The sequence below is a fragment of the Suricata suricatta genome, chromosome 10, assembly GCF_006229205.1.
Source record: "Suricata suricatta isolate VVHF042 chromosome 10, meerkat_22Aug2017_6uvM2_HiC, whole genome shotgun sequence".
In the NCBI taxonomy this organism is placed as follows: Eukaryota; Metazoa; Chordata; class Mammalia; order Carnivora; family Herpestidae; genus Suricata; species Suricata suricatta.
The window spans coordinates 124,202,995-124,229,931 of NC_043709.1; the positions used below are offsets into that span (position 1 = coordinate 124,202,995).

Here is a 26,937-nt window from a genome sequence, read left to right on the forward strand (position 1 = left end):
ATACTAAGATTATTGAACAGAGAGAACACTGAGATTTGGATAGCTTTAAAAGATGCATTCATAGGTCTAACAGGAGAGACCTGGCAGGGGACCATGGGGAGAAGAAGGGGGAAAGAGAGCGGGGAAGAGCGAAGGACACAGATCAAGGGAGACTACTGAATACTGGAGATGGTCCATGGACTGAAAGGGGAGGGGGAAGGGGGGAGGGTCATGGTGGGGGGGCACTTGTGGGGAGAAGCACTGGGTGTTATATGGAAACTAATTTGACAATAAACTATTATAAAAAAAAAAAGATATATTCAGGGCCGCCTGGGTGGCTCAGTCAGTTAAGCATCCGGCTTCGGCTCAGGTCATGATCTCATGGTTTGTGGGTTCGAGCCCCACATCGGGCTCTGTGCTGACAGCTCAGAGCCTGGAGCCTGCTTCAGATTCTGTATCTCCCTCTCTCTCTGACCCTCCCCTGCTCGCACTCTCTCTCTGTCTCTCAAAAATAAATAAAAAACATTAAAAAAGATTTAAAAAAATAAAAGATATGTTCATCTGACCAAAAAAAACAAAAAACCTGAGGAATTCAGTCTTTGCTTTATAATACAGTACATCTGTACCTTAACAGAATACTTTCATCATATAGAAATGATGTTTCTGGGGCATCTGGCTGGCTCAGTCGGTTGGTCTGACTCGTGATTTTGGCTCAGGTCATAATTCCAGGGTCGTGGGATTGAGCCACAAGTTGGAGCCTCAGCATGGAGCCCACTTGAAATTCTACCTTTTCCCCTCTCTCTGGCCCTCCCCACCCCTCAAAAAAAAAAAAAAAAAGAAATCATGTTTCTCACCAAGGAAATGTGCTAGAGAAACCTAAAAATAATTATTATATTTGGATGCTGCTTTTCTTTTTTATTGTTTATTTATTTTTGCACGTACATGTGTGTGCAAGTGGGGGAGGGGCAGAGAGGGAGGGGGACAGAGAATCAAAAGCTGGGTGCTGCTTTTCTGCGGTCCGTGCAGCTCACCAAATAGTCTTCATTTGGATAGGTTACAATCCAATTGAATTAACTTAATTCACTTACACTGTGAATAAAATCTCTGAGGTTACGGAGTCATTACCTAGGCTGAGACTTGCCTGTGCCGGCTTGTCTTTCCGTGTCCCTATCTCTGCCAGTATCTCTTGTGTTTATTTGTGTGTGGGCGCCATTTTCTTTTATTCTAGCACTGGGATTAGGGAGGAATTTTGCAGATGACTAAAATCATTCTTCTTGGGTTTTGTATTTTTGAAGTTTCTTCTTCAGAGGGTAACCTCTTAAATTCTGGATATACTTGTTATGGCCACTTGTGTCCTAAGTGTATTTACTACTGAAATGGCTAGCTTATTGAAAGAAAAATCACTCTGCTTATGTTTGCTCAGCACTGGCACATGCTACATTTATTTAGTTCTAACATTTGAAATCCATAATTCACTCTGTTACCTATAGAGGATGAGAAACCAAAACACAGATTTGAGTAGCACTACTTAAGGACAAATTTGGGAAAGCTTTTTTTTAAGTTTATTTATTTATTTGTTTTGTTTTGAGAGAGAGAGAGAGAGAGCACAAGTGGGGAGGAACAGAGAGAGAGGAAAAGAGAAAGTCCCAGGCTGACAGCGTGGTGTCTGACAAGGGCTCAATCCCATGACTCTGGGATCATGACTTGAGCCAAAATCAAAAGTCGGAAGTTTAACCAAAGGAACCGCCCAGAGACCCCTGAGAAAAAGACTTAAAAAAATGGTTTTTTACATTTATTTATTTTTGAGAGACTGAGTGAGACAAAGAGTGAGTGGGGGAGGGGCAGAGAGAAGGCGACACCTAATCCGAAGCAGGCTCCAGGCTCTGAGCAAGCGTTCAGCACAGTGCCAGATGCAGGGCTTGAACCCATGACCGTGAGATCATGACCTGAGCCAAAGTTGGACACTTAACCAACTGAGCCACCCAGGCGCCCTGAAAAAGACTTTTTAAAGTAATCTTTAATCGAGAGATAACTAAAAAAGACCTGGTTTGAAATAGGATCAAATGAGGTATTGGATGGTGGGGGGAGGTCAAGATGGGACATGTGGTTAGCTTACCGGGTTCTGTTTTCTCTTTACATACATACACTGTTCCAGGATAGAGTAGTGTGAAGGGCACTGACTTGTGTTAAAATTATATCTCTGCCACTTAACCAGCTGTGACTTTGGTCATGTCCAAGTAAACATTACCAAAAAAAAAGTAAACATTACCTGATCGTTTCCATTTCTGGGTTGAATCTAATTCTCTCAATTATTGTTATAATGCACATGTATGTGTTACAGATCCCTTATCTATAGTGAGCTATAAAAATACTCTCCTGAGCTATAAAAATAACCAGCCTTATAGTAACAAGCATTTCCTTTTACAAAACGACATTTTTTGGTTAAAGCAATTTTTTTTACTCCTATCCATTGGAAGGAAAAGCAATTAGATAATTTACTATGAGCTCTAAAATTACATGATAATCATAAAACACATTATTTTTAGCATAGTTCATTCTGTATAATCTCTCAACCCCCCCCCACCTTATTTATTAAATTCCCTGTATGTGTTAGACACTGGAAATACAGGAGTGAACAAAAACAAAAAAAGGCTCTTTTTTCATTGCACTTACGTTGTATCGTGAAAGATAGGCAGTCAACAAACAATAAAACGGAGAGTGACTGCTAAGTCTGAGGTTGTTACTAATAATTTTAAAGATCCAAGTGGCCACTTTACAACTGTGTATGAGCTGAAAGTATGCAAAAATGACACAAGATTTTCATTGCTTAATAAATTTGTTAATCTTGGGGCATCCAACTCTTGGTTTCAGCTCAGGTCATGATCTCACCGTTCTGTGTGTTCGAGCCGCACATCAGGCTCTGTGTGCTGCTGGCACAGGGCCTGCCTGGGATTCTGTGTCTCCCTCTCTCTCTGCCCCTCCCACACTCACACTGTCTTTGTCTCTCTCAAAACTAAACTTAAAAAAAAATTTTATAAATAAAAAAAGAAACACTACTTTAGTGTTTAATTAAAGCATTACTTTTTCAATTTAACATGAGTGCCCTTAGTTTTTAATGTACAATTTATAGATAATTGTGTAAAATTTGAAAAGAAGCTTATGTAAAAGTCTTCAAAATGAAGACTTTAAAAAATATTTTTAAAGTTTTATTTATTTTTGAGAGAGAGAGACAGTGGGGGAGAGAGAGAGAGAGAGACAGAGCACAAGTGGGAGAGGGGCAGAGAGAGAGGGAGACACAGAATCTGAAGCAGGCTCCAGGCTCTGAGCTGTTAGCACAGAGCCTGATGCTGGGCTCAGACTCACTAACCGTGACTTCATGACCTGTGCTGAAGTCAGATGCTTAACCGACTGAGCTACCCAGGTGCCCCAAGACATTTTTAAATCTTTAATTTCTTGAAACTTTTCTAGGAGAATGTACACATTAACTATATAGTTAATATAGATACTTTGGAGAATCTATACATGAACTCCAAATCTCAAATCTATCACTAAATAAATTGTAAGTCTTACATTATTTGATAGTAGTGTAGCTTAGACTAATTGTGATTTCATAGGATGTGTTTCTTTTGATACAGATTCTTGAAACTATGCCGATGACTGAGAAAGTCGAAGAGTTGCTACATGTCATAGGCCCATTTTATGAAATTGTAGAAGACAAAAAGAGTGGCAGAAGTTCTGATTTAACCTCAGGTTGGACTGTTTTACCTTGTTTTCAGTTTAGTAACCGACACATTATACATGCATTAATATTTATATGTCTAATTTTTGTTTTACTTTCACATGCCAGTCCGACTGGAGAAAATCTCTAAATACTTAGAAGGTAGGAGTAATGAAATCCATGTACAGATTTTGTTTGAAGTTTACATGCTAAAGAATTCTGCCTAAATTTATAAGACTTACAAGTTTGTCACACAAGAGTTTTCCTTCCAAGCAAATATATTTCATCAAGTTCAAAAACAATATAAATGCCTAAGTTTTAACCCTTCAGTTTATTAAAACATGACAAATGGTTCACTCATTATATGCAAAATTATAACAAAAATCATGATTTTATTTTGATAAATCATACTTTCTGATTTGTTTTTTTTAATTACATCACAGTGCCATGGCTGAAAGGATTTTCTAACTAATTTGAACGTGGCATTGTCTGTAGTATAGCTTAATATAGTAGAGCAACCTGATACAAGGTGTCAGTGAATTCACTTAGCTTAGTCTTTTTTTTTTCTTTTAGAATTCTAAGTTCTTGTTCTTAGGAAAGAATTGAAAGGCTTATCTTTTACATAGCAGCAGGAGTTGAATAATAGGTAAACTTGCTGTTATTAACTGTAAACATTTGCCCTTTAATTTTTTTCTCTTTAGAAAGACTGAAATGAGCCTGTAAGAATTATTTCAAATGAAAATTATCTATGTTTTATTTTCCTGACATCCCTTATTTACAAGCAGTCACTCACTAATTGATGGGAGTTAGGTATTTCGGAACACTTACCTTCCTGTCTGTCATAAGACCTGCAGTTTGTATCTGTTCTTGTGACTGATAGACCCCTTGCTCAGCATGACGCTCATGTAACCACATCCCCTGCGTCTGCTTTGCGTAAAGGAGTCAAATTTTAACAAATAATCTTCTTTATAATTCATGCTATTTAGTGCAGAAAAAGTATTAAATATTTCCTCTATGTGAAGTATGTTGTTAGGATTCAGAGGGACGTAAATCTGGACCTGTTTTAGTAGTATCTGTCCTGCCAGAGGCAAATATTTGAACAACTAATCATATATAAAGATAAGGTAGAGTGGATGATGATGACAAAGGCTCAGATCCATTGTCCCTAAGCTATAATTTAAAAATTCAAAAAGCTTGATAAACCAAATATTCTTTCCTATTTCATTTGAAAGGAAAGACTGTCCTGATTTGAACTAATCGAGGAGCAGACCTCTGAGGTGACAAGGGGCTGTTTTAAGTCTTTATTCTATTTAGTGTGACTATTCATGTTTTGTTATAAAAACTTTATTTATTATTATTTTTTTAGGGGGAGCTGCCTTAAATTCTGTTGAAGGTGTTACATAATATATAGTACATACAGTGTATGACCTTTGCAAAATTAGAAAACTGGCTTTTAGGGGCACCTGGATGGCTCAGTTGGTTAAGCATCTGGCTTTGGCTCAGGTCATGATCTTGCAGTCCGTGGGTTCCAGCCCTGCATCAGGCTCTGTGCTGACAGCTCAGAGTCTGGAGCCTGCTTCGGATTCTGCATCTCTCTCTCTCTCTGACCCTCTCCTGCTCGCACTCTGTCTCTCTCTCTCTCTCTCAAAAATAAATGACATTAAAAAAAATAAAGAATAAAGAAAACTGGATTTTAAATCATATCTGGACCCAAGAGTTGTAAGGGATGTAGACCTGTACCATAATTTACTTAACCTATACTATTCTAATGGACATGTATGTTGTTTCCTCTACTTACTTTTATATTGTTTTTAATTTTTATTGCAGGATAGTTATTAGTTTCCTCTTCTGATCTTCAAAAATGCTGCTGAAAGCAACCCTGTACAAATGTCATTTAACATATGTTGAAGTGTATCTGTAAGAAATAATATTAGAAGTCTAACTGCCAAGGTCAAAATTATGGGTGTTTCATAGTTTGCAATCTTGAATTTTTTTTTTTAACAAAGAATCATGTTAAAAGTAGCCACATAGGCCCAGTAGAACAGATGTATCTGTTTCGCTTAGGCTTTTTCATAATATACATACATAGTGAGTTTTGAAATCAGGAAGTATAAACTGTCCAACTTTGTTCCTTTTCAAGATTGTTTTAACCATTCTGGATCCTTGGAATTTCCATGTGAATTTTAGAATCAGCTTGTCAATTTTTGCAAAAAGGACCATCTAGGATTCTTATAGGGATTGCAATGATTTGTAGATCATTTAGAGGAGTTTTGTCATCTCAACAGTGTTGTCTTCCAATCCGTCTATTTAGTTCTTTAATTTCTTTCAATAGTGTTTTCTCATTTGTAGTATACGATTCTTACACTTTGTTTTGTCAAGGGTACTGCCAAGCATTTTATTCTTCTCGCTGCCATGAATTTCATTTTTGCATTGTCCATTGTTAGCATGTAGAAATTCAGTTGGTTTTGTTTATTGATCTTGTATCCTATAATCTCACCAAACCATTTGTTAGTCCTAGTAGTTTTTTTGTGGATTCCTTAGGCTTTCCTATATACAGAGCATATCATGTGTTTGCTTCTTCCTTTTCAATCTGGATGCATTTTATTTATGTTTCTTGCCTGATTGCCATGGCAAGAACTTCTAGTATGATATTAAACAGAGATGGCAAAAGCAGGCATCCTTGTCTTGTTCCTTATTTTATTTTTTATTTTTTTCTCCATTCTTTTTTGTTCCTTACTTCAGGAACAAAAAAACATTCAATCATTTATCATTAATTAGGATGTTCATTGTGAATTTTTGTCGATGCCCTTTATCAGATTGAGGAAATTCTCTTACATTTTTAATTTCTTCAACATTATTGTCATGTCAAATTCTTTGTCTGCATCTATTGTGATAATCGTGTGGCTACTGTCCTTCAGTCTGTGAGTATGGTGTGTTACCTGAACTGATTTTTGGATGTTGAGTAGGGCTAGTGAGTAATTCTCTGCGCAATTCTCTGTGCTTTCTATACCTCTCATCCCAGAAATGCCATGTAGTGGGGGTCTGGGGGATTCCCTGTTGCTTAGTTTTGTTGAAGATGTCTGTGAGTGGTGGATGGTTTTTTTCCTTGTTTTTTTTTTTTTTTTGTTACTGTTGTTGTTGTTGTTTTTGTTATTCTTTTTCTGGTTGTCAGGGAGGGAGCAAGGAGATTTATAAACTGTGATACTGCTGTGGTTCTATAAGAGAGAGAACATAATGGCAGTGATAGAATTAAGTTTTTACTCTTTTGTTCCTGTTTTAAATATATGGAGATTTTGACATTTAATATGTTGTTTGGCATGCTGGGAAGCATTCGAAAGGCATTTGTGGAAGTGAAAACGAAGTGCAAAAGTTTATGGAGAGAGACCAGTGTTTTTGACCAGTAGCCACGTAGGAAGTCTTTATTATCATAAAGAGTGATGGAAATGTAATTCCTTCTATCTCAAAATGGGGTCCAGTAAGCAAGAGCATTGGCGTCATGTGGGACCCTATGGTAACGCAGAGTCTTAGAGCGCCTCAGGCTTCCTGATTCCTGCTTTAACTAGATCTTGGGTGATTCCTATGCATATTAACATTCGGAAAGTTCTGGATTTCCTCTCATGATATGACTGGCCTTTAGGACAATGTGCCTTTTTAAATGATTGATCACATTAATGGATGCTTTAAAATAAAAATAAAGACATAATAATATAGGTAGTGTACCTAAAGCCTTAAAGGTAAGAAAAGGCTAAAAAAATTTTAAATGTAGTTCTATTGCTGATATTGGAGATATTGTTGTGTTTATGTGTTCAGTATGCTGGTATATAGCAACTGCCTCTTCATTTACTCTGTAGAAAGAGGATCATTCATCTCTAACTTTTCTATTTTGATTAATATTAACTTAAAAATAACATATCCTCTGCCTTGTTTAGGAAGGTTTTAAGATACCTTTATCACTTTTGTTGTAAGCTGAAGACGTTTATGTAATGTATGTGTACTTATAATCAAAGAAAAGAAAACTCGTAAATACATGTTAAAATTCTAACTTTTACTTCAAAATTATTTTATTAGTTATTATGAATGACAGTCTTGTTTGTAAATTACAGCATGATTGTGCATTACAGCCCTAGAGATTAAGTGATAACTTCATATTTTAGATCTCGGTAATGTCCTAACTTCTACTCCAAATGCCAAAACTGTTAACGGTAAAGCCGAAAGCAGTGATAGTGGAGCTGAGTCTGAGGAAGAAGAGGCCCGAGAAGAAGCGAAAGGAGCAGAACAAAGTGCTAATGGTAATCTTTGGATGATGAGCTAATAATTTTACGTTCAGTTAGATAAGAGAAGGGGCACCTAACTGTCTCAGTCAGTAGAGCCCGTGACTCTTGATGTTAGAGTTGTGAGTTTTAGCCCCATGCTGGATGTAAAGATTACTTAAGAATAAGATCTTTAAAAAAAATAATAAAATAAAAGAATATGGAGACATTGGGACTGGTTTGGTGTTGTAGGAGAATAGTGTGTATTGTGGGATGTAGGCTTTTGGCCTCATCACCAGATGATCCATGGACCAAAAGCACAGGGACAGTCAGCCTTATGTATAAATGGAGTTGAACACTAACAAGAATGGACTACCTCCCTAAATGTAATGCCTGAAATGCTGCATTAGAAATGTGTTCATGGGGCGGCTGGGTGGCTCAGTTAGTTAAGCATCCAACTTCAGCTCAGGTCATGATCTCACAGTTTATGGGTTTGAGCCCCACATTGGGCTCTATGCTGACAGCTCAGAGCCTGGAGCCTGTTTTGGATTCTGCCTGCCTCTGCCTTGCTTTCTCTCTCTCTTTCTCAAAAATAAAATAAAACATTTAAGAATTTTGAAAAAAAACAAATGTATTCATTTTATGGGGTGCTAGGCTGGCTCAGTCAGTAGAGCATGCAGCTGTTGTTGATCTTGGGGTTGTGAGTTGGAGCCCCATGTTTGCCATAGTTTACTTAAACAAAAAGAAAAAAGGTATTCATTTTAAGTATTGTTTCCAATATAGATATGCATATGTGGTTTACCAAGAAGAGGAGTCATGTTTAACTCTCAATATCTTGTCAAGAATAGAATGGAATTCAGAGAATTGTATATAGGAAGTTTTGATGAATAGAGAACATTGGAGTCATAGGACAGTGCATTGTGTGTGTATGGGGGAGGGGGTGGGTTGTTAGTAAGAGTACCAGTGATTCCTGGGAAGACTGTTTTAGAAAGGGGAAGCAGACAGAACCTGAAACAAACTCCACGGCTTACTGGTGCCTTTACTTTCCAATGGCATATGACAAATAATACCTTCTTTGAAGGATCTTTTCATTGACTATGTGGGCCCCTTTGTACTGCTGGGTCTCAGAGGGCAATTTGCCTATGCTTGAGAGAGTGTAAAGACCTTGAGAGGTTATCTTTTAAAGGGGATTCAAGGGATGCCTGGCTGGCTCAGTGAGGATATGACTTTTGATCTTGGGGCTTGAGTTTGAGTCCTATGTTGGATGTAGAGCCTACTTAAAAGTAAAATAAAATAGGTTCTAAAAGATTCACAGGGAATCAAAGTAGTTTTGAGTGAGCTTTCAGCATATAATAAACCCCTTTTCAAGGAGTACCCCATCTCTCTGATCCAAGTAGGAAACCATTCAAAGGGATTATGGTAGGTTGGGGAAATGATTACTTGATGTTGGAATATATATATGCAGTTGACCTGTGAACTTTCATGCATCTCCCTGCTTTCTTATAAAAGATAAGAAACCAATGAAGAAATCCTCAGACCATAAAAGTTTGGAAATCATTGTTACTAACGGCTATGACAAAGACAGTTCTGCTCAGGATATACAGACTGATATTCATGCCAGCTCTTCCTTCAGTGGCAAAAGTGATGAAGAAGTCAAGGCTGTAGATGAAAACTTGGAGCAAACTGGAAAAACTGCTGTCTGCATTCACCAAGGTATTGTTCGAGGGTAATTGTCTGGCCAGCCTCTTCCTGTGAATGCAACATTCTTTTCATTGTTTTAGGATGTTTAGGAGCAATTTAGAATTTTAAAACTTCTTATTCAATAATATCTTTGGGTTTATTAATATTATAAGAGTATATAACTTTGAAAGATAGTGAATTAGGGGCAGGGCTTTTATATTTTTATTGAGACAATTTCAATTGTGTTTTTGTATGTTTTTTTAAAATAAAATTTTGAGGGACGTCTGGGCAGCTCTGTTGGTTAAGCGTCTGACTCATGGTTTCAGCTCAGGTCATGATCTCACAGTTTGTAAGTTTGAGCCACACATGAAGCTCTGCGCGGACAGCACAGAGCCTGCTTGAAGTCCTCTCTCTCTCTCTCTCTCTCACCCGCCCCAGCTTGCTCTTTCTTACTCTTGGAAGGAAGGAAGGAAGGAAGGAAGGAAGGAAGGAAGGAAGGAAGGAAGGAAGGAAAGGAAGGAAGGAAGGAAAAGAAAGAAATATAGTTACTTAATGTAACAGCTGAACTTGCATAGTTGCATGCCAATTTAGGCCTCCTAGTTGGTAGTCAGTTTTCGCTTACAAGGTTATGTTTTGTAAGGTTTGATCTGGAGAGTGTCTTTGTATGATCACATGATAAAATATAATCTTTCAAATAAAAATTATCGACTATGTTTGAAGTTTTGGGAAGTTAAAAGAAAAAAGTGTGGTTTGATAAATCAAATTTGTCTCCAGTGTGAAAATAATACAGAACGGATACATTTTGAGACTGGAATAAATGTATTTTTCTTCAATTAGAGAATAATAATTCCATCTGGACACATTTGTACATTTTCAGAGATAAATGATGACCATGTTGAAGATGTCTCAGGAATTCAGCATTTGACAAGTGATTCAGACAGTGAAGTTTACTGTGATTCCATGGAGCAGTTTGGACAAGAAGAGGTAACAGTGACACTTTTTAACTGGTAGATTTTCAAAGTGATATGTCAGAATTCAGTACATAAATTCTGTTAATAGCAGATGTACATACACCACTCATGACTTTGAAGATAGACCTCTAAAATTTTTTTAAATATTTAAATATTTGTATTTAAAATTATTTTTGTGAATTTAAAAAATGAAGATTCAAAAATATTTCAGTATTATAATTTGGCCTGTATTTACATTTGTAAACACCCTGAGGGAGGCGGGATGGGGAGGCAGAAGGTAAACCTTACACTAGTCCCTATGTTTGAAACATTGACATCAAGAAAATCGAATAGTTTTCAAATCTGTTCTTCACACTGACTTCTTTTTTACGTTTCGAAGTATAAGTAACATATGCTGTTATATTAGTTCTCCGCATACAACATGTTGACTCAGTGACTCGGTACATCACTCAGTCCTCACCAATGTAAGTGTAGCCACCATACAATGCTATTGCAATATTATTGACTCTGTTTCTTATGCTGTACTTTCTACCATTGTGGAAAGTTCCACTTACTTATTTTATGAATGGAAGTTTGTATCTCTTAATCCCCTTTATCTATTTCACCCATCCCCCCCAATCCACGTCTGTATTGGCAATCACGTTTGATTTCTGTATTTAAGGGTTTGGTTTGTTTGTTTTCTAGATTCCACATATAAGTGAAATAATACGGTATTTATCTTTCTCTGTCTGACTTATTTCACTTAGCCTAATACCCTCTAGGTCCATCTGTGTTTCAAGAATGGCCAGATTTCATTCCGAGTTGATGTTCCATGTATATAATATTTTCCTTTTCCATTCGTCTATCAATAGACACTTGGGCTTCTATATCTTAGCTATTGTAAATAATGCTGCAATCAACATAGTCATGCATGTATCTCTTCAAGTTATTGTGTTCATTTTCTTTGGGTACATACCCAGTAGTGGAATTTCTGGAGCATATGGTATTTCTGTTTTTAATTATGTGAAGAACCTCCGTTTTCCAGAATGGCTGCACCAATTTACATTCCTACCAACAGTGCACAAGGGTTCTCATTTCATATCCTTACCAACACTTGTTATTTCTTATCATTTTGTCACTAGTCATTCTGTTTGGTGTAGGGTGTGTTGCTTTTTGCATACAGTAATGTTTTTATCTTGTGTTTATATTGCCTTGGTTTCTGTCCTTTCTATAAGGTTTACGGTGTGAAACATTGCATCTCATTGGTTTGACTGAATTTTGAACATGTTAGAAGACCTCATGCTTTCAAGGGACTCACCTCACTTAACAAATTATTGTTTAAAAGAAAGTCAACTTTTTTATTTTACAGTTTGTGTTTTCAGTGCAGTGTAAATAAATTGTGTAGCTTATAGATCCCTTTATAAGGTTGAAATTTTGAAAGATTGAATTATTAGCAGTTACTGCTTTGTAGAAGCTAAAAATAGAAAATGGTTCTAGAATAACCGTTTAGTGGAATGGATAATGGATTGAAGTACCATTCTGAGACTGAAAAGAGATTCGGAGATAGGAAATATGTTTTCTATATAAATATACATACATTTCTGACATCATTGCAAACCAGTATAGACCAGTGTACTTGGAATTTTTTTAGGTAGATTAGATTTCTAAGATTCTTTTTAATGATAACAAATGTTGTCTTATTAAATTTCCAATAAACTGTACAACTTAGAAATATTTGCCACATAAACTATTCTTTTTTTTAAGTTTATTAATTTTGAGAGAGACAGAGCAAGCAGGGAAGGGGCAGAGAGGGGGGTGGGGGGAGAGAGGGAATCCCAAGTAGGCGTGTCACCACAGAGCCCAGTGCGGGACTTGAACTCACAAAATGCTCAAGATCATGACCTGAGCCAAAACCAAGAGTCGGTGCTTAACTGACTGAGCCACCTAGGCACCCCGTAGGCCATTCTTATATATTACGTCCTTTGGCATAATAACTTGATCTCAAGTTTTTTCTTCCTCTTTGACTCCTTAAATTTGGTGTTCTTCAGGAATATGGCTGCTCCCTTGGTTTCAACCATCACTCACATGCTAATGTTTCTCAAAGTGTTATCTGCAACCTCTATCTCTCTTCAGAATTCTAACTGACCTATTAAACATCTTGCCTAGGAATCTCAATTTAGATTTATCTGTAACTATACCATTGTCTCTGTTCCCCTGAATCCCTCTTGTCTTCTGAATTTCTGATCTTGGTGAGTATCACAAAACCATGTGGTCTTTTGCTTTCCCTTCCTTCCCACATTCAGGCTTCAATTCCTATTGATTCTCTGATTTCAGAAGTTTTCAAAGCATCCTCAGTCCCACTACCACTTTATTAGTAAAGGCTGTCATCATACACCTTTGACTTGGCTTATGCTCATTCTAGAAGTCTTAGTTCATGTGGTTTCTCCCAGGAAGCCTCCATCCAGACCTAGTATGAGTTAGGCACCCCTCCCGTGAGTTACTATAGCAAGCACCCTTTGTCCATCTTTTTCATGATATTTATCAAACTATGCTGTATTGATCTTACTTCTCTCACCCCCTGACCACGATTAGAACCCTCTTGCAGACAGAGATTTTTATATCTTTCTTCATATTATCCTTAGAATTTAGCATAGTAACTAGAATAAGAGTAGACATTTTTATAAATCTCTTGGGTGAATGACTGGCTCATGAGAACAATTCACTGCCAGAGTTTCTCAATACTTTATTCATGGATGAATCATTCCTATCCCATTTCTTCTCTTCATATAGGAGGCAGAAGATGAATAAATGTTTTAGAAAGATAATATTTCCTATCATGACATTAAAAAATGTTTTATCAAAACAGTAATTCCTATTCTTCTATTGTCACAAAAGCTTATGTTTATAGCTTTTAACTAAGCGTTGTCTTAAATTTGTAGTCTTTAGACAGCTTTACATCAAATGGTGGACCGTTTCGATATTACTTGAGTGGTGATCCCAGTCAGCCCTTGGAAAGTCCTGGTCTTCCTGAAGGTGTTGAAGGACCTCCGAGAAATGGCAGCACTGGGGACCTGCAGGTGGTAGCAGTTGAAGGAAAAGGTGAAGTAAAGCATGGAGGAGAAGATGGCCAAGGCAACAGTGGCGCGCCGCACCGCGAGAGGCGGGCTGGAGAGAATGAGGAATTCTCTAACGTCAGAAGAGGGAGAGGTGTGTATGCTTTTTTGTTATCATTGACTGTCAATACGAACTAATTAGCAAAATGGGAATACTCTAGGTAAGAAGAGACATTAGAATTCCCAGTCTACTGAGGAAATGTTAAAAGTTCTCCTGTAATGTTTGGCCACTTTTCTTTACACTCAATTCTCTCCTTAGACTCTACCTGGCATAGTATTGTGATCGCTGAAGGGACAGGGGAAAACATTCCTTTTCTGCATCTTTTATGCAGTTTTTTGAAGTAGCCAAATTCATGTTCTGTCACCCTTCTTGAACAGCCACTTTCTGGTTCTCCAAATGCCTTTCTGCTTTTGTTTCCTACTATAGGTAAAAATTTGAATTGTGTCCTTAGCACGTTTCCTTACTTAAGTCAAAAGATACTGTTTAGTGCTCGCTTTGACAGCACGTACGCTAAAATTGGAGCAATACCGAGAAGATGAGCATGGCCCCTGTGCAAGGATGACATGCAAATTCGCGACACGTTTCATATTAAAAAAAAAAAAGATATTGTTTAAAACTCACAACTCAAGTAATAGAGATAAAAGGACATTTAACAATACAAAGGTGAACACTAAAGAGTGCCTGGGTAGCGTAGCTGCATAAGCGTCTGATTCATGATTTCAACTCAGGTCAGGATCTCAGGGTTTGAGAGGTCGAGCCCTATGTTGGGCTCAGCATGGCCAGTAAGGGGCCTGCTTGGAATTCTCTCTCTCCTCTCTCGGCGCCCCCCACTCCATCTCTCAAAATAAATCAACATTTTTTAAAAATAAAAAAAAGGTAAACATTAAGAATAATAACATGATCAGGTAACGGAATAGAGTTGAGGAGGGAAGCAAAGTAAATGTATATTAATTTATAATTATTTATAGTTAGGAATGAATAGGGACTGTCAGAAAAGAGAATTAATGGAAAGACAAATACCGTATGATTTCGCTTATATGTAGAATCTAAACAGACAAAGACAAAAGACCAAGCATATAGATACAGAGAATAGATAGATTGAAGATCGCCAGAAGCAGGGGTGAAGGGGATGCAAAACGGGTCACGGGAGTCAAAAGGTAAAAACTTTCAGTTACAAAATAAGTTAAGTGATGAGGATGTAATGCACAGCATGGTATCTGTAGTTAATCATACCTATAGTGCATATTTGGAAGTTGCCAAGTTTGGGGCGCCTGGGTGGTGCAGTCATTTGAACATCTGACTCTTGATTTTGGCTCAGGTCATGGCCCCAGGATTGTGGGATCAGGCCCCACGGAGGGCTCCAGTGCTGAGCATGGAGATTGCTTAGGGTGCTTTCTCTCTCTCCCCCTCTGCCCCCTCCCCAGCTTGCACTCTGTCTTTCTGAAAGAAAGAAAAGAAAGAAAGAAAGAAAATGAAAAGGAAGTTGCTAAGATAGAAAAATCTTAGAAATCATCATCACAGGGGGAAAGAAATCTATAACTGTATGATGACAGATGTTAACTGTACGTATTGTGGTGAACATTTTGCAATATATACAAGTATTGAATCATTATCTTGTACACTTACAAAAAGGAAAATCCCTATATAATTTCACAAGGTCATAAATAGTTAAAGGATTAGCTGAAAAAAATCTACATAAAATAAAACAAATGAAGACGGGGGAAGAAAAGAGAGGATTAATGGTAATAAGAAAATTATACTTTAAAAAATAGCTACGTGAACATACACCAAATTGTGAATATTTAATGAAGAAGAGAAAGATCACAACGTTTTACTAGAGCCTTGGATTCAGATGCCTTTCTTTAGGCAATTTACCAAAATGGTTTGTATGGAAGCCTCCTTTTGACAATCCTGACTTCACCCCGCCTACTAAACACGACCGCTCCCAGCAGTAACGGGGTCCCTAAAGCGGCGGCCCCTGCGGTGAAGCCTCCCAGCCTCACCGTGAATCCGCCTCAGCGGTCAACGCATATTGTTGAGCTTTTCTTTGTCGGGCCCTGTTCTGAGTCCTGGGGATGCTGCAGAGAACAGGACAAAGTCTCTCTTTCCATGGAGCTTATCTTCTAGTAAAGGGAGCTGACAGTAATTAAGTAAATAATTGAGATTCTTTGCAAATGGTGGTAAGTGCTCCGAAGAAAAAAAAAAGAGTAATTAGATAGTGACTGGAGGTGGGGATTCCCACAACGCGGGGAGGGTCTGAGTGATTTTGTCCTCACGAAGGCTTGTTTGAAAGCTGACTGTGACGTAGGATATAGTAAAGGGAACAGAGAGGAGAGTAATTCTCTAGCGTCATCAGTACCCGGTGACAGGCCGACACAGAATATCTCAATCTCTCAAGGATGAAGGAAAAACACTAAGCCTCAGGCCAGGCTTCCTACTTTTTTTTCCCTTATAAACTCCATACCAACAGCTGGAGTGGTCCTTTCTTGAAGAACCACTTCAAAATTTACTTCCTTTCAATATAAGAGTAGAAGTCTTCTGGAAAATGGCATCAGGAGGGACTGGGTGGCTCAGTCAGTTGAGCGTCTGACTCTTGATTTCAGCTCAGGTCATGATCTCAGGGTTCATGAGATCGAGCCCTCATCGGGTTCTGCACTGACAGGGTAGAGCCTGCATGGGGTTCTGTCCCTGTCCCTCTTGTGCTCGCTCGCTCTCTCGCTCTCGCTCTCTCTTTCTCTCACAATAAATAAATGTTAAAAAAATGAAAAAGAAAAGGAAAATGGGATCAAGCATAGCACCTCAGTGTACTGTTTGAAATTTAACTTGGCAAACAGCTCCAATTCCGTTTCTTTTACAAGAACAAACACTGCCTGATGCAGGCTCAGCTTTGGGAATCCTGTCGCTGCTGTAGGGTTCCAGAATGTCAAAGGGCAATGAGGTAAACAGGTTCCTGTTTATTATTTAAAACAAAATGAACACAGCTTACCTACTGTATTAGCAAACATATAAACACTCCTAATACTCCATTTCTGCACGGTAGTGCCTTTTATATGCTGCAATATAAAACTGTTGTAGGCTTTCTGAAAAATGCCTTGGTAACCCTCACTGAGAACTTTTACAAAGTTGTCATCCTCTGACCCAGTAATTCTTCTTTTTTGATTTTGTTTTTCCTAAAGAAATCAGCAGACATTTGGGCAAGAATTTATATACAAAGACATTCATTACACTGTTCTTTATTTTTTAGTTTCGGAGGTTTTTTTTTTTAATGTTTATTTTTGAGAGAGAGACAGAGTGCGAGCAGGGGAGGAATAGAGAGAGAGGGAGACACAGGATCGACACAGGCCTGGAGTCTCTGAGCTGTCAGCACAGCGCTTGACACAGGGCTCAGACTCATGAACTGCGAGATCATGACCTAAGTCGAAATCAGATGCTTAACTGACTGAGCCACCCAGATGCCCCCGGGTTTTTTTTTAATGTTTATTTATTATTTTGAGAGAGAGAGAGCTCAAGCAGGGGAGGGGCCAAGAGAGAGGAGAGAGAATCCTAAGCAGGCTCTGCACTCCCTGCACAGAGCCCGAAGTGGTGCTCCATCCCAGGAACCGTGAGACCATGACCTAAGCTGACATCAGTAAGATGCTCAACCAGCTGAGCCTCCCACGTGCCCCATTGCAGTGTTATTTGTAACTGCAAAGATGTGGAATTATCCAGAAGTGGAGAATAATTAAATTCTCTCATGGTCCCACTGGGGAATTTATGTAGCCATTTCAGTGTTTTTGGAATAAAATGTAAAAATGCAGGTAAATGTTTATGATATTTTTTAAGAGAGGAACACAAGATTATGTGTTAGGGGTAATGCCAATTCTTTAAATATATGCATAGTAAAAATAATGGGTATATAACAAAATATTAGTAGTGATAAGTGTAACAGAATTTATAAAATGAGAAATACCTTTAAAAACCTTTTGGGGGGCGCCTGGGTGACTCAGTTGGTTAGCGTCCGACTTCGGCTCAGGTCATGATCTTGCAGTTTGTGGGTTCAAGCCCTGCATCAAGCTCTGTGCTGACTGCTCAGAACCTGGAGCCTGATTCAGATTCTGTGTCTCCCTCTCTGCACCTCCCCACTTGTGCTGTGTCTCTCTCTGTCTCAAAAATAAACTATATTAAAAAGAAAATTAAAAAAAATAAAAACACCTTTTGGGTTTGGGATGCCTGGGTGGCTCAGTTGGCTAGGCATCTGACTTTGGCTCACATTATGACCTCACTCACTGTTCATGAGTTTGAGCCTCACATCCTGCTGTCTGCCCAGAACCCGCTTCAGATTCTGTCTGCCCCTCCCCTGCTTGTGTGTTTTTTTCTCTCTCTCTCCCTCAAAAATAAATAAACATTAGGGGCGCCTGGGTGGCTCAGTCGGTTAAGTGTCCGGCTTCGGCTCAGGTCATGATCTCACGTTCGTGGGTTCGAGCCCTGCGTCGGGCTCTGTGCTGAAAGCTAGCTCAGAGCCTGGAGCCTGCTTCCGATTCTGATTCTCCCTCTCTCTCTGACCCTCCCCTGATCATGCTGTCTCTGTCTGTCTCTCAAAAAAATAAATAAAAAACATTTTTAAAAAATTAAAAAAAAATAAACATTAAAAAAAAACCTTTTGGGTTTTTGTGAACTAGCTTTCACAAAGACAGGATTATTCAGACCATTCCCATGTTATGGTAATGCCCACCTCCAGTCACTTTAATTACTCAGTTTTTTTCTTCACAGCACTTAATCACCATTTGTATACAATCTGAATTATTTTCTTATTTATTTTTAGCTCCCCTTTGCTAGTTGGTTTTAACCACCTGGTATCTTAGATGGTTAAGTTTCCAACTCTCGGTTTCAGCTCAGGTCATGATCTCGAGGTTTTATGAGTTCGAGCCCCACATCAGGCTCTGTGAGCCTGTCTGGGATTCTCTCTCTCCCTCTTTCTCTGCCTCTCCCCAACTCATACTTTGTCTCTCTCTAAATAAATAAATAAACTTAAAAAAAATAATAAAAACCTGTTGGGAGATTTATAATGTGATGAAATAAAGAATGACGAGAAAGGAAAATATACCTATGTAGCATGCCTTTAAAAACTCTAAGGAAGCAGTCTTTGGGGGTGCTGGGTGGCTCAGTTGATTGAGTGTCTTACTTTGGCTCAGGTCATGATTTCGCCGTTCCTGGGTTCAAGCCCCACATTGGGCTTTGCAGTGGCAGCGTAGGACCTGCTTCGGATTCTCTGTCTTCCTCTTTCGCTCTACCTCCCCCGCTCACATGTGCACATGCTCTCTCTCACTCTCTCTCTCAAAAACAAACATTAAAAAAAAAGTAGTCTTCGAGTTTCTTCAGTCTTCTTACCTTATTAGTAAAGAATTTTTGAGAATACATCCCAAATATGTAAATTATGTGTGAACTATATGCATTTTGTAATGTACTAGTGTAGTAAGTTACATTGTAAAACCTTAGCCAGTGAATCTTTGAGTGTATCAATATAGAGAGAAGCTTCCACAGCTACTTCTTTGCTCCCAGTACTTTGTGTACTTCCCGATTGCCTCCGCTCCGGTTTGGAGATTCAGCTCTCAAAGAAATAACGCAGTAAAATGAATAAAACACACTCTTTCCACTTTTATAAGAATTATTTAAAACTAACTGATCTCGGGCGCCTGGGTGGCTCAGTCGGTTGAGCCTTCGACTTCGGCTCAGGTCAGATCTCACGTTCGTGGGTTCGGGCCCCGCATCAGGCTCTGTGCTGACAGCTAGCTCAGAGCCTGGAGCCTGCTTCCGGTTCTGTGTCTCCTTCTCTCTCTGCCCCTCCCCCTCTCATGCTCTGTCTCTCTCTATATCAAAAATAAATAAAACATTAAAAAAAAAAAAAACTAACTGAGCTTCCTCTCTGCTCTCTTAAAATAGGGCATAGAATGCAGCACTTGAGTGAGGGATCCAAGGGCCGGCAAGTCGGAAGCGGTGGGGACGGGGAGCGCTGGGGCTCGGACAGAGGGGCGCGAGGCAGCCTCAACGAGCAGATTGCCCTGGTCCTCATGCGCCTGCAGGAGGACATGCAGAGCGTCCTGCAGAGACTCCATAAGCTGGAGACGCTGACAGCTTCGCAGGTGAGCTTTCGATTTCGTCGTCTTCCGCTGCTGATCCTGTACAACAGCGTGTAGTGTAATCTGTGCTGATCAGATGTACGTAAATCGATGTAGTGGTTTTTCTTTTTTTAATAAAAAGGATCTAGGGGTGCTTGGCTGGCTCAGTGGATGGGGAATGCCACTCTTTTTCTCGGGTTGTGAGTTTGAGCCCCACATTGGGTGGAGAGATTACTTAAAAAATAAATAAAATAATTTTTCAAAAATAATAAAAAATAAAAAGGCTCTTTTGAATAATCAGCAGTACCGTGTTGGAGGTAGAAGCAGGGTGCTTGGTAGTAGAAGAATAAGAGCTGTGAAGGGGCACTTGGCTGGCTCAATCAGTGGAACACTGGACTCTCGATGTTGGGGTTGTGGGTTCGGGCCCACATTGGGTGCAGAGATTACTTGAAAATAAAACATTTGAGGCGCCTGGGTGGCTCAGTTGGTTCAGCGTCCGGCTTTGGCTCAGGTCATGATCTCACAGTTCATGGGTTCGAGCCCTGTGTCGGGCTCTGTGCTGACAGCTCAGAGCCTGGAGCCTGTTTCAGATTCTGTGTCTCCCTCTCTCTCTGACCTTCCCCTGCTTGTGCTGTCTCTCTCTGTTTCTCAAAAATAAATAAAAAAACAGAAGAAAAAAATTAAAAAAAAAAAAGAAAGAAAAAGAAAATCTTTAAAAAAATAAAAAAGAGTGGCTCCTGGGTTACTCAGTGGTTAGGTGTCTAGATTCTTGATCTCCGCTCAGGTCATTATCTTATAGTTGATAAGACTGAGCCCTGCATCAGACTCTGCGCTGACAATGTGGTGCCTGCTTAGGATTCTCTCTCTGTCTTTCTCTCTCAAAATAAACAAATAAACTTAAAAAAAAAAGAGCTTTGGGGTGCCTGGGTGGCTTAGTGGGTTGAGTATCCAACTCCAGCTCAGGTCTTGATCTCACAGTTGGTGGGTCCGAGCCCCACGTCGGGCTCTGTGCTGACAGCTCAGAGCCTGGAGCCTGCTTCGGATTCTGTGTCTCCTTCTGTCTCTCTGCTCCTCTCCCACTTGTGTGCTGTCTGTCTCTTTCTCTCAAAAATACATCTAAAAAAACATTTAACAAAAAAGGCTGTTAAATAGTGCAGTTTGAGAAAGTAATTAACCATAACCAGTGCTTTACAATTCATCATTAAAGAGTCATTCTTTTGTAGTAAATGTTGTCCTCTATCTTGACTTCTTTTTAAAATGCTATAGAGATAGTATATTAAGTTACCAATTCTTTAGTGCAAATTAGTTGTAGGATCAAAACTTTAAAGCCGGAGAGGAATGTATAGTTTGACGTTCACAATTATCTGACCCTGGAAGGGAAGAACATGCAGCCTTTGAAAAGGCACTGTATCAAGTCAGTTGCATAAACTCAAGCAGAACGCAGGCATCCTGTATCTCAGGTCAGTGCTCGCTCTCCGATGGTAGATTGCCATTCTGTACGGAATAAAGCTGGACAGCTAAGTGTGCAGGAGGTACCACCGGAAAGGAAAAGGGTTCAGAGGAAGGGTGAGTTCACCTTGGTTCACAGCGTGGGGCTGGGCTGCCATCGTCTCTGGACTTGGCTGCAGAGCCTTCAGATGGCTGCTAGCACTGTGTTCCGTTTGTCCTGTGACTTGTTCCTCTGGGAGTAATGTTGGTGGGAGAAAAGAAAGAGGCAGCTTACCTGGCTGTCTGACCCCACTTACACATAATATAGCATTGGGGGCGCAGGTGGTTCTATGTCCGACTTTGGCTCAAGTCATGATCTCATGGTTTATGGGTTCAAACCCCACATTGGGCTCTGTGCTGACAGCTCAGAGCCTGGAGCCTGCTTCAGATTCTGTGTCTCCTTTTCTGCCCCTTCCCTGCACTGTCTCACATGCACATTCTCTCTGTCTCTCAAATATCAACATTTTTAAAAAATATATAACATTGAAGCATCATGCTGTAAGAGATACTAAGAATTTGTAGTTAAGGAAAGATGTGCTTTAATTGCAAGGTAAATTAAATGTAGATGCATTTAAAGAAACTAATAGGCTTTTAAAACAACTTCTATGAATATTTTACCCTTTTTTTCCTTTGAGTAATAACTTAAATTGTCACAAAGCTTCTTAATTGTACATATTTCAATGATTGTCAATTACATTTTATCATGACTTAGACTGTGAACTGTAAATTTTCATGAGTCTATGAACACCCTAAAATAATATATAAAGTTTTGTTTGGTTTTGCATTTTTGAAGGGAGAGAGTTTGTTGCCTTCATCAAATTCTCAACAAGGTCTGTGATAAAAAAAAAGGTGTTAAGAATTAGTGCCTTAAATAAATGGGCTTTACCTCATTTGTAAGGGTAAGTATGGATTGTTGATATCAGACTTTTTATTTGTATCCTTCATTAATAAGAAAATTCTACTTTCTATATTAGCTTGAGAAATAATGTGTATTTAAGGCCCATGATCTCATCAAAGTATCCCTAGATTAATACAAAACTATCTTAAGAGCTAACCATGCGGGAAACCTCATTCATTCATTTAGTATTATTGACTATTACTCTTTCAGTAGTCTGCCTTTTCTTATTCTGTGACTTTTTATTTTTTTCTATCCTTTAATTTCCCAAGCCTGCTCATTCATGTCTGACTGAACAATAGCACATAAATATCCTTGTCGGACAGGCCAGGACATCCATTTTATCCCAATTACACAAAAGCAAATGTAAAATAGTGTTACGTGACTTCCTTGCCTGAAATTAGAAGACTGTGTGTGCATATATATTTTTAGATCCCTTTATTCCCATCCCATCTTTTTGGCTGAACTTTATTCATATAATATCTGGTCTTCCTATAGGTCCTCTCTTGTGGGAGGTGTCACTATCCAGTCACTCAAGCCAAATGTCCTTCTCCATCCCCCGCCTCTAGTCGTCAGGTGCTAACAAACCGTCTTCTTAAATCTTTCTGGAATGGATCTCCTTTCCATTAGAATTCCCTTTTCCAGGTCCTCTTCTTCATAAGTGTGATATGAAAGATTTTAATTCTTCGGCCGCAGTTTTCTCTTCTTTAGTCAGCGGTGACAGCTCCATGTCTGTTTGCTTTGTAATTTTTGTATCCTGGTGATAGTCTTATCTACAGTAGCGCAAATGCGGTTCTTAGTCTCTTTCTGGTCTAGGCAACTGGTTTAAAGAATGCATACAAAGTTTGATACTGACTTTATTGCTGGCAGTTCCTTTAAGGCTGTAACTGGATTTTTCTTGCCTGCTGTATCAGGAGGGTTAGTCTTGACTTCATATTCCAGCCTGTACTGAAAGTAATGCAGATCAGGGGCACCTGGGTGGCTCAGTCGGTTAAGTGTCTGACTTTGGCTCAGGTCATGATCTCACGGTTCTTGGGTTCAAGCCCCACATCAGGCTTTCTGCTATCAGCACAGAGCCTACTTCAGATCTTTGGTCTCCTTCTCCCTCTGCCCCTACCCTGCTCGTATTCTCTCTGTCTTTCAAAAATAAATAAACATTACAAAAAAAAAAAAAAAGAAAAGAAAGTAATGCAGATCAGAGTCCGCTTTCTGGTACATCAGTTCCAGCTTATTGACCTCTGCCTGCATGTTGAATAGTTCATAGTTCATTCTGTGATGGGTTTTTTTTTTTTTAAGAAAAAAAGTTTTTTAGTTCTTTATTTTTGATAGAGAGACAGAGAGACAGAAGGTGAACAGGGGAGGAACAGAGAGAGAGGGAGATACAATATCTGAAGACAGGCTCCAGGCTCTGAGCTGTCAGCACAGAGCTTGACGTGGGGCTCAAACCCATGAACCGCAAGGTCATAACCTGAGCCGAAGTCGGGCGCTTAGGCAACTGAGCCACCCAGGCGCCCCTTATTCTGTGACTTTTTAAGAGTATTTTGTATACATTCAATGTCTTTAATGGTATTGAGATTCTGTTAAAATGTCTTTCGATTTTTTTTTTCTTTAGAAGGTTTCTTTTTTGCTCTTACATAAAACAAACTGAAAAAAGGTTCTGACATGTTGAGGACTTTTTCCTTAAAATTTGCATCATTCATGGAAGCTCTTTCTGCCCACAGGTCTTGTCTCCGTGCTTTAATAAAATCACCTTTCTGCACCCCCAAAAAAAATTTTTTTTGCATTATTCATTTGGATGAATAAAAGAAGTAAGTTGATGGCAGAGTAGTAGTAGATTGTAGACCTGAAGGAAATTTAGTTCCGTCCCTCTAGTTCAGCGGATGAAGGAGAGAAACAGAGAGGACACACATTCCCTAACTAGTGGCAAAGCCAGTTCTGTAACTAAACTTTCCAGATTTCTCATGCAGTGCACTTTCCATCAGAGCAAGCTGAGTTCGTTCACTCGATAAATATTTGGTGAATGGCCACATACCAGATGCTTTTCTGGGCAGTGAACACATGAATGGAAGTGGAGACAGCACTGTGTAGCAGACCTTGGAACAAACTACCTGGGTTCAAAGCCTGGCTCTGCCACTTTAAAAAACAATTTTTTTTTTTTACTGATTATTTCTGAGAGAGAGACAGAGCATGAGTGGGGAAGGGGCAGAGAGAGGGAGACACAGAATCTGAAACAGGCTCCAGGCTCTAAGCTGTCAGCACAGAGCCCGATGTGGGGCTCCAATGCCTGAACCGTGAGATTGTGACCTGAACCAAAGTCGGACACTTAACTGACTGAGCCACCCAGGTGTCTTTTGACACTTATTGTTTGATCTTCAGTCAGGCTACTTTACTTTTCTGTGTCTCAGTTTCCTTATCTATAAAGGAAATACTAATATAATCACAGGATTGTTCAGTGGATAAAGTAAAATGCATAGTACAGTGCCTGGGACACCCATGTGACATTTACATAGTGTCACATGAGGTGATGATGGTGACAATAGCAGTGATAGTTAAGACAGCTTGGATTCTTCCCTCAGGAAGTTCACAGCCTTAGAGAGGACCTAACTTAAATAATTCTCTGTCTTCATATTTTCTTTGCAGTAATCCGTAGCTTAATCTAGCAATAGAATGGTAAATAGAATTTCTAACTATGTCAGAGCTACATTTTAAAAGCCACTCGTGGGGCGCCTGGGTGGCTCAGTCGGTTAAACCTCCGGCTTCAGCTCAGGTCAGATCTCATGTTCGTGGGTTCATGCCCCTCATCAGGCTCTGTGCTGACAGCTAGCTCAGGGCCTGGAGCCTGCTTCCGGTTCTGTGTCTCCTTCTCTCTCTGCCCCTCCTCCTTTCATGCTCTGTCTCTCTGTGTATCAAAAAATAAATAAAACATTAAAAAAAAAAGCCACTCGATATCGACAAAGATCCTTTGTTCAATTAAACTTTAGTCAGATTCTTGAAACTTCTCTTAGGCCCATCTCTTCACTTCTTCCCTGTAAAATCCAGTTTCACCAAGAACTCTGCTCAGTCAGTTTAAACCAGACAGGCTGTTAGCCTCCACCTTCCCCCGGTGCTGTCTGGTCACCTCGGCCCATCTTCAGCCAGAATCCGGTTAGGTTGGTTTAACCAGAACCTCCCTTACCCCTGATGATCCCTCTTAGGAAATTTCCATCCACTGATCCCAGCCCTCCCCCTTGCCCATGCTGTATTGGGAATGAGCCGAATCTGCCTCCCTCTCACTGTAGGAGTCCCTGTGCCCAGAGTGACAGCCCCTGCTCCCTTGAATGAAGTCTTCCTTGCTGTGCTTTCACAAGTGTCACTGACTGTAGTTTTCTCTAACAACACGTATGGGTAAATATTACAGCAAAATCCCGTACTGCTAATTATACAGCGAGTGTCAGTACTTTTTAGATACGAACAAGGGTCTTTGGAAATCTTCATTTTATTTATTTTTAGAAGAGAAAGTCCACTGACAGTCAACATGTCATAGTTCTGACTCTACCTTAGTACTGTTAGTACTTGCTGCTTTAATGAAGAACAGCTTGTCATCACATTGGGACTTGATCCCCTCGAGTTCCATTCGAGATCATGCTAACTAACGTGACCTTGGATAAATCATCATATACCTGGAACCCAATTTTGTGACTCTACCCTTTATCCCATTTAGTCTGAAGAAGCACCTTAAATAAATCTCTGGGTTAAATATTGTTGTGCCCACAAGGTACAGTGACAACCAATATCATACAAATCGTTACCTTCTCTAGGTTCTTTCAGCACTTGGCAGTTTGAGTATCCTCTTCCTTAACACCTTAATGGTCTGTGAGGACTAATGTCACATCTAGAGGCAACTAAGAGTTTTACCTGTCAGGTACAGTCATACTGGGGTCTGGAGATCAAATTACCTGTAACAAGGAAATTTAAAGCCTGTCTCCTCCCACCACCATTTCCGTTGTTTCAGCATACAGACCTCAGTGTTGTGCCTTTTTTTTTTTTTTTTTTTGAGAGACAGAGACAGCGCGAGCAGGGGAGGGTCAGAGAGAGAGGGAGACACAGAATCTGAAGCAGCCTCCGGGCTCTGAGCTGTCAGCACAGAGCCCGATGTGGGGCCCGAACCCACGAACCCTGAGATCATGACCTGAGCCAACGCCAGATGCTTAACAGACTGAGCCCCCCAGGCGCCCCCACAGTGCTGTTCCTTGCACCTGCCGCCAGGCTCCCTCCCACCCTGTGCTTCCCAAGTACAGAAGATTGTTCCCTGTTAGCCACTTAGCATACCGTCTTCTTCTTTAGGTCTTTGCTGGAACATCAGGAAAGCCTTCCCGGTTCACTCTATTTAAAGTCCCAAGACTCTCCTCCTCCCGCATGTCTCATCTTCTCTCCCTGTTTTATTTTTCTTTATGGTGTTTCTCCCTACCTGATACACTGTATATTTTACTGATTTCTTCACTATTATTTGTATCTCTCCATTACAGTTTAAGCTCCATTAGGACATCGATTTTTGTCATTTTACTTCCTGTTTTATGTCTAATGCCCAGAGTAGTAACTGGTACATATAGATGCTAAGTAAATATTTGTTAAATGAATGAATGCATGATCTCATTAATTTTCATACCATTTCTCTAAAGTTATAATAAATGGAGAAACAGCACTAATAAGTTTCCAACAACTATTATAAGGAAATTTGTTTTGTGATCCAAATTGGAATAGAAGTTTTCTAAATTAATTTGAAATTTTT

At 39.5% G+C, this 26,937-nt stretch overlaps 1 protein-coding gene, 1 non-coding gene and 1 pseudogene across 4 annotated transcripts in view; 2 read left to right on the plus strand and 1 right to left on the minus strand.

The window, feature by feature from the left end:
• ACBD5 (acyl-CoA binding domain containing 5) overlaps positions 1 to 26,937 on the plus strand; it is a 46,589-nt gene that overhangs the window by 11,840 nt on the left and 7,812 nt on the right. For 2 of the 3 annotated variants that reach the window (XM_029954052.1, XM_029954050.1), the window contains exons 5-11: positions 3,615 to 3,729; positions 3,827 to 3,859; positions 7,852 to 7,986; positions 9,457 to 9,660; positions 10,505 to 10,611; positions 13,517 to 13,784; positions 19,611 to 19,810. In XM_029954052.1, coding sequence (XP_029809912.1) covers positions 3,615 to 3,729; positions 3,827 to 3,859; positions 7,852 to 7,986; positions 9,457 to 9,660; positions 10,505 to 10,611; positions 13,517 to 13,784; positions 19,611 to 19,810 — 1,062 coding nt within the window. The remainder of the gene's footprint in view (positions 1 to 3,614; positions 3,730 to 3,826; positions 3,860 to 7,851; positions 7,987 to 9,456; positions 9,661 to 10,504; positions 10,612 to 13,516; positions 13,785 to 19,610; positions 19,811 to 26,937) is intronic. The other variant, XM_029954051.1, reaches the window with a different exon arrangement.
• LOC115305799 lies at positions 14,178 to 14,284 on the plus strand. The gene has a single exon (XR_003914997.1). It is a non-coding gene; the product is annotated as a U6 spliceosomal RNA (small nuclear RNA).
• Positions 22,825 to 23,417, minus strand: LOC115304035 (annotated as a pseudogene).